We start from the raw sequence: 13830 nt of genomic DNA on the forward strand, positions 1-13830 counted from the left end.
CATCTTTCCTAGTCCTCATACGGGTGAGCTTACCTTCCTCCAGCCTCACTACCCACCCACCCCCAACCTCCCACCCACCCCCAACCTCCTCCCCACGCACTCTCTGTATCAGTCTTGGTTCTGGAATTACTAGATGAGCACTTGGAAGGCTCTCACTGAAATGCATACAATGAAGGAGATTAAGGAGATGTGTGCAGAGTTGTGGGCACCAACAAGAGACAGCAAGGCACCCAGAGACAAGGGGCAGTGGGAAGCATCCCCACCCCAAGAAGTGAAGGGCCAGGTGGAGGGCAGCCAGGGAATGTGGTCCAGCCTGATGACAGCCGGAGCTCGGCACAAGAATCCTGTCCACACGCAAGTCCGGGTGGAGCCTGGCGGGTCTAACTTCTTGGGAAACTATCGAGTCAAGGTCAGCAGTCCTCTAAGGGTTGTATTCATTTGGTCCAGAACTTTTGTGTGGGTGGAGATTTTGTGAGGGCCTGAGGGTAGAAATGAATCAGTGCAGAAGGCTGGCTCTCTGACGCCGGGATCTGTCGCTCCCTGCCTTTGCAAGTAGCACAGTCAGAGGAGTGTGAAACGGCTAATGTCTTCCTTGACTCCTTGGAACTTACCACGCCCAGCCTTCGCAAGGTACGGAGCAGGAGAAGATGGATTACGCCCTCAACAACAAGAGGCGAGTTGTCCGCCTGGTTTTGCAGTGGGCGGCTGTGTACGGGGACCTCCTCCAAGAGGACGACGTGGCTATGGCTTTCCTGGAGGTACACGGGGGGTGGGAGGGTGTCTCTTCCCAGAATACACCTCTGTGCTACAATGCACAGGACTACCCATAGGCAGGGCAGCTTCCCTGGAGGGACTATCATCACAAATTCTAGACTTTGTTAACACGTTCCTTTATCAGAAAGGTACTACAAGAAAAGTAAAGAAAAAAATCATCCATTATCCCATCACTAATGCAATAACTGGTAGCATTTTTAAAGTATTTTTTTTTTATTGGTTTTGGAGAGAGAGGAAAGGAGAGGGAGAGAGATGGAAACATCGACGAGAGATATATTGATGGGCTGCCTCCTGCACACCCCCTGGTGGGAATCGCGCCCACAACCCGGGCATGTGCCCTGACCAGGAATGGAACCAAGGACCTCCTGGCACATGGGATGATACTCAAGCAATTGAGCCACACCAGCCAGGGCAGTAATTGGTAGCATGTTAATATATTTTTAATAGTCTCTTTTTCTTTGTATGTTTTGCATGGTTGAAAGCACAGAGTGCCCATCATTTTGCATGCTGCTTTTTTCACTTAACTTCATGTACGGATTTTCCCACATCAGTACAGTCTTTCTAATGACCTTTGAGTAGCTCTGCCTCAGATATATTTATTTGTTCCCATATTGTTGAATATTTCCATTTTCACCTTCCTAGAATAATAGTGTAGTGAACATTTTTGTGCATGTAGGTCTGTTCTTGGTTATATTCCTAGACACAGGATTACTAGATCAAATGGAAGATTTTCGAGTGGATGGAAGCAGTTAATTTTATTGAGGAACTAGAGGCTCTGTACACAAAATTCTTGCAGTTGGGGTGGGAGGCTCTCAGTGTGGCCTGTGCCCCTCACAGTCAGAGATCCCTGGGGGAATGTCCAATTGTTGTGGAGGCAGGAGTGGCTCCCACCACCGCTGCGCTCACTAGCCTTGAGCCCAGCTCAGGGCTTCTGGCTGAGCGGCGCTCCCCCTATGGGAGCACACTGACCACCAGGAGGCAGTTCCTGCATTGAGTGTCTTCCCTTTGGTGGTCATGAATGTCATAGCAACCGGTCAGTCCCCCATTCGGTAGATTTGCATATTAGCCTTTTATTATATAGGGTTACTGGGACCCTGAGGTGGCTTGGAAGAGAGATGATTTATCTTGTAAACACTGCTTGAAGCTGAACTTCCCTTTTCTTTCCCAGGGCTCCTGGCCCACATTCAGCATTGGCCCTGGCTGGCATTTACTCCTCGATGACTCACTCTGTCCTCAAAGCCTAGATAAGGGCCTTGCTTCTGTGCAGGCAAAACACAGTGTGGCTTCTATTTCCAACTTTATCCATCTGTCTGTTCAAGAATGAATTACCCAAAGGAAACATACCCCTTATCTTCCTTTTTATCATATCGTTTGTCAGGCCCAGACAGGTGAGGCAGGAGGAGGGGTGGACCTCAGAGTCCTTTAAAGCTGGGAAATGGAGTGTTTTGAAAATGTAAAAGAATAATAGCAGCTTGGCATCAGGACTTGACTTGTGGCCTCTACCCATGGAGTGAAGGCCCACGTGGCGGTTAAGCTGGCCCAGCCCCTGCTCCCATCTTCGGCTGAGAGGCCACTGCGCCTGAGCAGAGCAGGGCACAGCTGCTCCTGAGCAGAGCAGGGCACGGCTGCTCCTGAGCAGAGCAGGGCATGGCTGCTTCTGTCGCCGCTGCTCTGGGGTCAGGACTGTTCCCAGCACCTCAGCAAGGAGACCTGAGGTGGTGGCACAGACTAACGTACAGTTAGCACAGTGCTGAGGGCCCTGCCTGCAACTGGACCACCGACAATGAACTACAACTAGTGGTGAATATTAAATAAACCAACAAATACTAAAATAACATCAGAATCAATATTAAAATTCCCCTGAAAAAAAATATCGAGAAGAGAGACTATAAAGTTACTCATTTCAAAGCATTGCATTACATTGCCTTTCATATAAACTATCCATTTGTAATTAATTCTTTGTGGTAAAATATACCCAACATAGCCGAAACCGGTTTGGCTCAGTGGATAGAGCGTCGGCTTGGGGACTGAAGGGTCCCGGGTTCGATTCTGGTTAAGGGCATGTACCTTGGTTGCGGGCACATCCCCAGTAGGGGGTGTGCAAGAGGCAGCTGATCGATGATTTTCTGTCATTGATGTTTCTAACTCTCTATGCCTCTCTCTTCCTCTCTGTAAAAAAATCAATAAAAATATATTAAAAAAAAAAAAAAATATATATATATATATATATATATATATATATATATATATACCCAACATAAAATTTGCCATTGTAACCCTCTTTAAGTGTACAATTCAGTGGCATTAATGACATGCAAGGTGTTCTACAACTGCCACCTCATCTCCAAATTCTTTTCTCACTTGCAGTTTTGACTTCTGGCTTATTTTTGTCTCGGGTCTATGAGACCCTGGTCTGGAGAGGCTAGTGAAGCAGGTGACACAGGGACACCTCTTCATTGCTCTTGACAGAACTGCGTGCCTTATCGATGCCTGCTAAAAGCCTGTGACCTTTGCCAATTACAGGAGTTTTATGTGTCTGTGTCAGATGATGCCCGGATGATCGCCGCCCTCAAGGAGCAGCTGCCTGAGCTGGAGAGGATTGTCAAGCAAATGTAAGGAAGGGGGCTTGGCTTTGGGGTGTGCTTTTATCACGGAAGTGCCTGCTCACAATCAACACGTCTGCCACAGAGTCCTTTGCCCCCCGAGAGGGGAAGGCTGGCTTTTCACGGCCATGCAGTGCCCTGATTCCGGCAGAATGGGCCTTGGGTGTGAGTGCTGCGATGAGGCCAGAGGGACCAAGGCACTGAGATGCTGCTCAGCTACCTCCGAGGCTGCGAAGCTGCCACGAGGAAGCCCAGGGAGGAGAAGATCCTTCTTTGAGGCGTCTAACTCCGTAAACCTGGGTGCCTGCGGTTCAGAGCAGTGAATGCAGTCATGAAATGCTCAGTGGCATCGAAAGGAAGTTTGAGGGGGACATTCACTTTCTACTCCCAAACTGTTGATATGTGTGTCCTCTCAGTGAAAACATAGGTTTTCACACTGCGTTCCTGAGCCACGGATTAAACACAGCAGAGAGCATGTGCTGCTAGGGAGACTCTGAGACCTGGGCACCAGGGCTTTTCACATCCGTTCTGCTGGGGACCCGCCTGCGGCAAGCGCTGAGCACTCGCTGGATCCTGCCTGCTTTGGTCTCTTCATGTTAAGAGGAGGAGGCTCCAGTGGATAGAGCATCGGCCTGTGGACTGAAAAGTCCCGGGTTCGATTCCTGTCAAGGGCATGTAGTACCTTTCAGGCACATCCCCAGTAGGGGGTGTGCAAGAGGCAGCTGATCGATGATTCTCTCTCATCGACGTTTCTAACTCTCTATCCCTCTCTTTTCCTCTCTGTGAAAAATCAATAAAATATATTTTTAATAAAAGAGGAGGAGGCTCAGATGGCTTCCTGAGGGGATGCTGTGGTTTCACTTTCTAACATAAGATTAAAGCCATATACAAGTGAAGCAATTTCAAATAAGAGTACCAACGGCATTCAATAATGTGTTCTCTGTTTCTCGTAGTTCAGAAGATGCAAAGAACCCACAAAAGAAGGTAAGGGGCGATGGATTAGGATTCTCTAATTGTCTGTGCCCTGTGAAATGACAGTTCTCCAGACAAGTTTTATTGCAACACACAGAAGTGATGTTTTCGTCAATACCAAATATGTTTTCTTCATTTCTGACTGCTTCTCAGGCGTGCTTTCCATTTGAGTTGCGAATGTGCACCAGTCGCTCTCCCTTTAAGGCAGTTACTGTTGTTATTTTTGCAGCACAAAGTTCTCCTGCAACATTTCAACACCAGCGATGAGAGAGCCCAGAAGCGCCAGCCTATCCGTGGCTCTGACGAAGGTGAGATTCTCTCCCAGCTCAGAGTTGTTTAGATCAGTGGTCGGCAAACTCTAAATTAGTCAACAGAGCAGCAAACCGCCGCTAGAGAGCAGCATGTGGCTCGAGAGCCGCAGTTTGCCAAGTTGCCAACCACTGGTTTCGATTATTTCAAAGAAACCTTCCCCTGGGAATCATCACCGTGGACCCACAGAATAGCTTTTCTTGGGGTGCCCCTTTGCACTTCAGAGGGTTTGCTTGGGTCACCCTTTTGCATTCCAATTATGTCCTCGAACCCTGTGCCCGGAGCTGAGGTGCTCAGCCACACTTCCTGGCGCTGCCTCTCTCCCTACCACCTTCCTGGGAGGGAAGAAGTCATCTCAGGGACCAGGTGTCTAGGTTGCCCACCTCTGGGAAGAGCCGGCAGGAAGGTGGGTGGCACTTTGCCAATGCCTAGCAGAGGAGGGGGGCCAGGGTCATTTGCAGAGCAGGGCTCCTGCCCCAGGGGAGGCCCTGGCCCCGAGCACAGCCTCATGTGTGAGCAGCCACCAGGGAGGTGCAGAGGATGGCCATTATTATTTGGTTGTTTAAGATTTTTCCAGAAAATAAAACTAATAACAATGAGCAATTTTATTTTTTATTTTAACTCACAAATGAACCTTGGAATTTAGGAGTGCTTTTAAACCCATGCATTGCAGTAGCTAGAATTGCTTCCATGATTTGTGTGTTCAGAGGGGGCCTGTGGGTGCCACACATGTATCTGCTGACCTAAAGGCCACCCAAGCTGTGTGGCCCGGCCCCAAAGTACACCAGCCAGTGACCAAGAGAGCAGCCAACACCGGCAGCCGGTGTTGACTCCTCAGGCAGAAGCGCTGTTTGCGGAGGTGTCACTGCTGCCCGTTGTCTCCCCCTTCACCTCCCCTCCCACCACACCAGGCAGCAGTAACCTGGTCATCAGCCTATAACACAGCACTCCCTGTATTGTGAGAAAAGAAGGCTCCCAGACAGGGGCAGACCCAGAAAATTGACTGAACCATGCTTCTCAATTCCCCCCATGATCTGTGTGTGGGTTTTCACAAGTAATCAGTTATTGTTTTGTTTTTTAAATATATTTTTTTATTGATTTCAGAGAGGAAGGGAGAGAGAGAAAGAGATAGAAACATCAGGGATGAGAGAGAATCATTGATTGACTGCCTCCTGCACACCCCCTACTGGGGATTGAGCCTGTAATCCAGGCATGTGCCCTGACCAAGAATTGAACCATGACCTCCTAGTTCATAGGTTGATGCTCAACCTCTGATCCACACCTCCTGGGCTGCTATTGTTTTTTAATTGGAGACCATGAACCTATTCTTAGACCAATGCTAAGGGTAAATTTTAGAAGGGGACAGGCATAGGTGTAGATGAGCCCAAATAAATATAATAGTAAGAAGGCAAGATGATGCAAATATTGGAGCATGTCTAAGCGTTTTTGCATAGCTTATGGTTTTCTTAAGAACTCCTAAGACCGATTGACCACATTGCTGCTGCCTTCCCAACAGTCCTGTTTAAGGTCTACTGCATGGACCACACCTACACCACCATCCGGGTGCCGGTGGCCGCCTCGGTGAGGGAAGTCATCAGCGCAGTTGCGGACAAGCTGGGCTCCGGGGAAGGCCTGATCATCGTCAAGATGAGCTCCGGAGGAGGTAACAGTCTCAGTACTTGGAGCTTCTGCGGAATGGGCTATCCCATCCAAACACAAACCCCACCAGGAGTGAGTGTGGCCTTCCAAGTTGATCCAAAGGGACAAGTTGGTGCTGTGTGTCCTGCCGTGAAAAACGGAGGTCACGTGGTTAGAAGAGAGCTGGGTAAGTGCCCACTCTACAGCAGAGAGAGGGAAGTGGTCGGGCTGAGGCAGCTGGAACCGAGGGCTCTGGTGTGGCTGTCAGCCTGGAGTTCTTTCCATACAAACCCTAACGAAAAAATGCTTAGGGCCGTGGAGCTCTGAGAAACATGGGCTCTGAGAGAGTGTCTAGCATGACACGCTAAAGTCTGACGTTGGAGCTGGTCACAGGCTAGTTCTTCTCAGCTGATGATGGTCCCCCTCCTCGTGAGGTAGCCCTGGAACCTGGGTCATCCAACCACAGGAGGATATTTTCCCCATGGGATTGCTTAATTTTTCTCTGCTTCCCTGAGATGGAAAGTCATGCATCATATATTTGCTGGCCACTCAGGGTGTCCCTGACAGGAGACAGGGAGCTATGCCCCCGAGGAGCTCCCAAGCTGCTGAGGTGAATTAAATAAACCGTTACAGTTCCTGTCAGCAGGAGGCCAGGAGCGGTCAGTGTGTGTGGCCATGAGAGCCGGGAGGAAGGAGCAGGAAGGTTCCTTTATCCGGCAATGATGTGGCAGCCATTGGGGGACTCTTTCGGGACCAGGGGAGCCATTTCCGCCACCTCTGAAGACAAATGATGCCACTGATGTAGAATTTGAAGTGCATGCTGGACTCTCCCAATGTTTCTCCTCCCACTTCTGTCCCCATAGCCCAGGGCCCAGGAGGCCTGTCCTCACCCACCCTCTGTGCATTCTTCCCCCGGCTGTCCTGGTCGGCCCCTCACTTCCTCAGCTTCCTCCGGATGGAAGTGGCTCCCTGAGGACCCCTTCCTTTGCTCGATTCCCTTCCTGAAAGTGTACCTTTCCCGTTGGCACGTGCTGTCTAGCCTCCTCTCTGCTGCAGCCCTTTCTCTCTCTCTCTTTTTTTTTTTTTTAAATATATTTTATTGATTTTTTTACAGAGAGGAAGGGAGAGAGAGATAGAAAGCTAGAAAAGTCGATGAGAGAGAAACATTGACCAACTGCCTCTGGCACACCCACTACTGGGGATGTGTCCGCAACCAACGTACATGCCCCTGACCGGAATCGAACCTGGGACCTTACAGTCCGCAGACCGACACTCTACCACTGAGTCAAACCGGTTTCAGCATGATAATACAAGTTGTCTTGGTCGCTGCCTCCTCGCTATCATGTCAGCTCTTTCTGAACTAGTATTTTTTTCCTGCATCATTTCTTTCTGTATCCTCATTGCCTAGAGTAGTGTCCAGCACGTAGTAAATTCTAAAAAACACACGAATGAATTAATTTTAAAATACAGAAAGCTTAATGTAGGTAATGGAGTTGTCCTCCGAATTTAGAAATAAGTGAAAAATAATAATAAACTTTGCATCTAAAGTCATATGGGGTCTCAGAACCCTCTGCCTACATTTTCCAAAAGTGATCTTTCCACCTCCAAAGCCTGGCTGTGATTCCTACCCGGAAAGATAACTTGTTATGTAAATAGCAAGTATGGCTTTGTATGTCATTATTACAGCTGCAGCACAGAACTGGGTGCGTTGACCCTCGGGTATTTGCAGACCTGTTTTTTTGGTTCTTTCTGATGGCATCCTGAGTGCCGAGTGCCTGTGTGAGCGCTGTGGCCTTTTTATTCAGTGGGCCCTTCAGCGCTGTATTTTATGCAGTCACTTTGCGTGTCCCGGTAATTCACCGAGCTGGCAATTTGTTGGTGTGATTAGGGCAGTGCAGCAAATCTCAGATGCATTTAATAGGCAATCTCATGCTTTTTATGTTCACAGAAAAGGTGGTGCTCAAACCTAATGATGTTTCAGTATTTACGACGCTCACCATTAATGGACGCCTGTTTGCTTGCCCGCGAGAGCAATTCGATTCACTGGTAGGTGTGGGGGGCCCCTCCGAGCAGCGTCTGCAATCAGGAAAACTTGTCTGCGGCTTCCCTCTGCAGCCATGCTGAACCTAGTTGCTAAAAAAAATCTCGACTGCTACTTGGTTTCTTTCCTTTTCTGCGGCTTAGTGGGTAAGCCTTGGGTGTTCGTTTGAGATGCTCCGAGCTTTAGGTTTTCCTTTGTGGAATAAACCAAGTAGCGCCTCTATTGGGGCGTGATTCAGCTTTCAGAACTCTGTAGTAATTAACCTCCTTGAAATATCCCCAAGTTAATTATTAATATTAAGATATGAATAGTTAGAACAGGATAAAAATAATTTTAAAACAATTTTATTCTGATTTATCACGCTTTGGCAAAGCCCTCTCCGGTCTATGAAAATTACTTTTCCCCAAAAGTGTCTGTCCTTTTGGGGAAAGGACACACCAGGGGCCAATGGTCTTCCCTGTGTCTCTGAGACACTGGTTCCCAGCCACACAGAGCTCTCGGTGAATACGGGATTGATTGGTCCGTAAAATAATTGAGGATCCTACTCTCTTTTATGTAGATGGTAGGGTGCATTTCTATTTATCCTATAACAATTTATCCTATAAAAATTAGGCACGGAGGCGAGTAGCTATTAAAGTACCGTGTGTGTGTATGTGTGTGTGTGTGTGTGTGTGTGTGTGTGTGTGTGTGTTTGTGTGCGTGCAGGGGGTTGGGCGAGGGTTGGGGGATACCTTAGAAAGCCTGGTACAATTCAGAGGACAGAGGACTTGCTTTTCCAACTTCGAACATTCAGGGCTAGGGCTGAACTGCATTGCATTTTGGGGGAGCATTTAACTACATCACTACATGAATGCCTTCAAGTTTCCAACTAGATATTAGAGAGAAATCAAGATTTCCCTCCTTGGACTTTTAGAGGTTGTTTTCCTCCTCATAATTCTGGCGTTCTGGAGAGCCATTTTGCACACTCCAGCACACCTCAGCAGGTTTTGCAGTGTCTTGAATTCACCTGGAGAGGAACTTAGCCACGCAGCCTTAGTCCTCTTGCTGCTCCCTCCTGGGTTGTGGCCCACGAGCCCTCTAGCCTGTCCTCCACCACCAGCACTGTAGGATCTGAGTATTTCCCACTGAGGGAGTAGGCAGCAATAATGTAGTAAATGAGTCACGCTGCCTTGCCTGGAAGTGAAAGCCTTCGGAAGCCCGCTCCGTGCCCTGCTGGGGGCGCTGCGGGACGAGTTGGCCACAGGATGCTCAGGCCTCTCCTGCCAGCTGGCTCCCGGCCACAGTGCAGGGGCCGCGGTGTCCAGACGGATCTCGTGGACGGTCTCCAGCTCCCCGTGGGGCAGACGCTAACTTGTAAGCCTCTGTTTATTTGCACATCATCCCACAGCCTCACAAGTTTGTAGTCCTTGCTCGTCTTCCATTTTAAGGCCTGAGCAATTGAAAGGAATTTACTTTGCAACAAGCACCCGGGACGTGAACTTGTTTAACTTTCTCTGCAAGTTATGCCGTCAGGCTAACTGACCAGCCTCACCAAACTGCAGATGTGCAGCTCCTTCTCCGGCTTTCTAGCGATTTCTTTACGGATTGTCCTTCTATAAACCGGGGTGTACAAGGGCCCCTCTGCAGTCCAGAATGCTGGCCAAAGCCTGGGCACTGTGGGCATACACTTGGGGAGTGTCTGTTTAGCGCTCGATGCTATGCTAGCTCCTGTGTGGCCCTGGACTGGCATCCCCAGGACAGTTCCTGTGAGACTAACACAAGCAGCCAAACACAGAGCAAATCCTGGTGCTAAATTGTCTGGAATTAGTAGAGTGCCAGCGATTTGTTCTACCGTGTTTCCCCGAAAATAAGACATCCTCCAAAAATAAGACCTAGCACATGGAAAGATAACACATCCCCTGAAAATAAGACCTAGCGCAACTTTGGGAGAAAAAAAATTAATATAAGACACTGTCTTATTTTCGGGGAAACAGGGTAGTTGGTTAGGGGAATGGATCCTGGAGCTGTCAATGCTCTTGACGTTTTGTGGAAGCATCGCTATTAGTAAAGAGCCAGTTATTTTAAGATCCCACCGTGCTGTGGTTTGGTTCTGATTGGACCCATCCACTGGCTCCTTCCATGTTTACTTAGTGCCCGCTGTGTCACTCCAGGTATTGTAGATGGCTGTGGCTCTGGGAACTCACCGGGGAATGAGGGCCACCAGCGTGGAATGAGAACTTAGTGCGGCCGGTGAGAACCCAGAGTGAGTCACGCACTGTGAGGGAGGCAAGGAGAAAAAGAAGCTGGGATGGCAGCTGACTTTCACCACGTCTTTGTCACTGACAATCAGCACATCCTCTTTATGTCTGCATTTCCTCATTTGGAAAGTGGGAGGGGAACAGTGCTCTCCTCTCCATCTCCACCACCCAGGCCCAACAAAGAAGCCAGCTCTCAGCAAAGAGCAGGGCTGGAGTCTGGGCATGCGGTGCCTCCCGGCAGGCAGTTTCTGGGTCTGTGTGTGCAGCCGGGACCCTGCAGAAGCCCCGCTGGGCCTCCCCTGCGGGAAGTTTCCACAGGGGTGTCCACATGGCAATGGCCCAAGGAGATGCTCCTCTGGGCCCAGGGTCAGCCAGTCCACCCCCACTTCTCCAGAGGAGCCTGTGGCTGCTCACATCGGAGTTTCATGGAGGGGAGGGGTCAGCCTGTCCTTGGCCAAAAAGGGAGGAGGCTCGCTCCGTGAGCCCTGCCCACTGAAAAAAGGCAAAGATTCAACAGGGCTTTCTGTTATTCTCGCCAAAGGAAAGCAGGAATGATAGACCCGTATCCACAAATAAAAGAACTTTGCCTACTTCTTTATGTTGGCATCTTCCCTGCAGGTAGTGTGCCCTCTGTGGGAAGCCCTGAAGCCTCAAGGGCAAGAGACAAAGATGTGGGCCCACTGAGGAGAGCGGACCGTGGTATAGAGTCCATGGGAGGCCAGCTCCACAGAGGAGCAGAGGGCCTGTGGACACAGTTGCAACTGTGAGCGGAAGGGAGAAAGTGCAGGGCCAGTCTGAGCCTGAGAAGCGTCCTCAGACCGAGCCTCTAAAGCTTCCCCAGCTTTTCTACCTCACAAAGACCTGCCGGAAGCCACACTCCTTACCTATGTCCATGAGCTACTTGCCTGTCAGCTTCAGGCTGGCTCCCTAAGTTTCAGAACTTCGACATCATTGTCTGTCTTCCCTGCCCTCTGTGCCTGCATAGAGCAAATCAGGAACAACAGTATTCACCTCTTCCATCCAGGTGCACTGATCACCTGGTCCTGCACCTTTGAATTGCTCCACACACGTAGGAAGGAAACTAATGGGGGACAGGGAGGAGCGGAATAAGGGGCCTCCCCTGTGCCAGGCACCGTGCTTATGAGCCACACTCCAATTACTCCCATCCAGTCCTCTCAGCACGCCTAGGTCCTAGGCTCTGTGATCTCAACTTGCCAGAGCTGGAGCCAACATTCAGGAGGTTAGGTCAGTGGTCAACAAACTCATTAAGTCAACAGAGCCAAATATCAATAATATAATGATTGAAATTTCTTTTGAGAGCCAAATTTTTTAAACTTCTTCTAACACCACTTCTTCAAAACAGACTCACCCAGGCTGTGGTATTTTGTGGAAGAGCCGCACTCAAGGGGCCAAAGAGCCGCATGTGGCTCGCAAGCTGCGGTTTGCCAACCACGGGGTTAGGGAATCAATTCAAGTCTGTAGTGAGAGTGGGGTTTAGGTTTAGAATCTGTTACTCTGTGAAGCTGGCACTCACCTGGCTTACCACAAAACCCCAGCGCCTCATCCTGTACTCAGAGGCTTTCTAAAAGCTGGCCCTGAGCCCCGTGCTCCTGCCAAGCAAGACTGATGGCAGCATCCCCACCTCCGTGCCTCTCTGGCCACCTTTGAGCTGTAGCAGACCATCCCGGGTGCTCAGGGCAGTCCTCGCTGTTCTAACCCACCCAACGTCTGTCTGCTCCGTCTTCCAAAGCCCGGCTTCTTTCCCCTAGAACCTCTTCGGCCCATCCTTCATTCCAATCGCCCGCCGACTCTCCAAAAGCCCGTTCACCTCTCCCACCTGTTCATCTGTGTGTCCGGGAGTCAGGTGTGTGTCCATGCCTCCGATGCCCCGTACACGTGCAAATGAACCGCAGCAGTTGACCGTTGATGTGCAGAACGGTACTTGCTGGTCAGGGCACAGTCCCCTCTTAGCTGCCAACTTTCAAATGCAGGGACCGCCCACATCCTGAATATGTCATTTCTTTAGTGCCCGGAATGCAGTGGGCACTTATAGAGTGTAACGGTTATGGGTGATGATAATAATGATGATGGTACAACCTGTACAGTGTTAGTACTTCGGTCTAAATACTAAATATCCATGTGTGGCATACACGATATGAAGGAAATGCTTGTTCACTTCCTGTGACTTTCATAACTTTGTACTTGCATTATAGAGGGATGGGTGTTAATATTTTATACATGTTTCCAATGTATATGAATCATTTATTTTGCTAAAGAAAGGACTGTCAATCACTTCTCAAACAGTAAAATGACGTAAGTAAGTTGGTTGAAAAGTTCTGACTGAGGGACTTCCAGGGAGTAGGGAGTTTGGTTTGCTGATACTTTGGCCCAAACCACCAGGCCTGTGTGAGAATCGTCCTTGGCACAGCATCTCGCGGAGAGGGGATGAATCGCAGCACACAGAGCCCCGTCCCCTGTAACCCTGGGTGACGTGCTGTAAGAGATGGAGCTGTGGCAACTCAACCACAGTCACCGGCCCCGGACGGGTAGGCAGTAACCAGCCCTGTGGCTACACAGCCGTGCCCATTTCCAACAGCTTCACGGGGAACTAGGAAGGGAAAGCCCCCAGGAACCTCCCACATCTTTACTGGAGAAAAGGCCTTGTTTCCAGGGACCTCCCAGGCCCAGGCACACGCTGCTCTGAGTCTGACTTGTGACGTCCTCATACATGTCCCAGCCAGTGAAACTGATCAGAGTGTCGGTGATGACTGGAGAGAGGCCACTGGAGTGAGTGAGTGTTGGGAGTGAAGGCGCCCTTGCCCTCTGGGCAAAAGCAAAGTTCCAAGATGTTCCCGAAAGCCTCACCCCAGTCCTCTCCCCTCCCCAGAGCAGTCAGCAGTAAGTAAGTGCTCGGCTGCTTTGAGATGCTGATATATTTTCGTATGATTATTCATAGACTCCCTTGCCAGAACAGGAAGGCCCAACTGTCGGAACAGTGGGAACTTTTGAACTGATGAGCTCGAAAGATTTAGCATACCAGATGACAATTTATGATTGGGAACTCTTCAACTGCGTGCATGAGGTAAGCCGCTTGATTGAGAGCGTTAGCAGGTACACAGCCCTTCCCGCGGCCGCTGCTGGCATCGCTCAGCTGCAAATGCTAATGCGGGCTGCAATGTGGAAACCACATGATCGTGTTTTTTTTTAATACTCGGTTTATTAATAAAGCCTGTCAGAAAGCCTTTGAGTGTTAAAG

General features: G+C 49.6%; 1 protein-coding gene across 6 annotated transcripts in view; it reads left to right on the plus strand.

Moving 5' to 3' along the window:
• The window catches only part of RAPGEF4 (Rap guanine nucleotide exchange factor 4), a 244770-nt gene that overhangs the window by 208569 nt on the left and 22371 nt on the right, over nucleotides 1–13830 (plus strand). For all 6 annotated transcript variants that reach the window (XM_084892292.1, XM_084892293.1, XM_084892297.1 and 3 more), the window contains 7 exons: nucleotides 608–758; nucleotides 3298–3386; nucleotides 4331–4361; nucleotides 4579–4657; nucleotides 6175–6321; nucleotides 8245–8342; nucleotides 13531–13656. In XM_084892292.1, the coding sequence (XP_084748418.1) occupies nucleotides 608–758; nucleotides 3298–3386; nucleotides 4331–4361; nucleotides 4579–4657; nucleotides 6175–6321; nucleotides 8245–8342; nucleotides 13531–13656 (721 nt within the window). The remainder of the gene's footprint in view (nucleotides 1–607; nucleotides 759–3297; nucleotides 3387–4330; nucleotides 4362–4578; nucleotides 4658–6174; nucleotides 6322–8244; nucleotides 8343–13530; nucleotides 13657–13830) is intronic.

This window comes from Pipistrellus hanaki, assembly GCF_964339955.1.
Source record: "Pipistrellus hanaki genome assembly, chromosome: 8".
Lineage (NCBI taxonomy): Eukaryota > Metazoa > Chordata > Mammalia > Chiroptera > Vespertilionidae > Pipistrellus > Pipistrellus hanaki.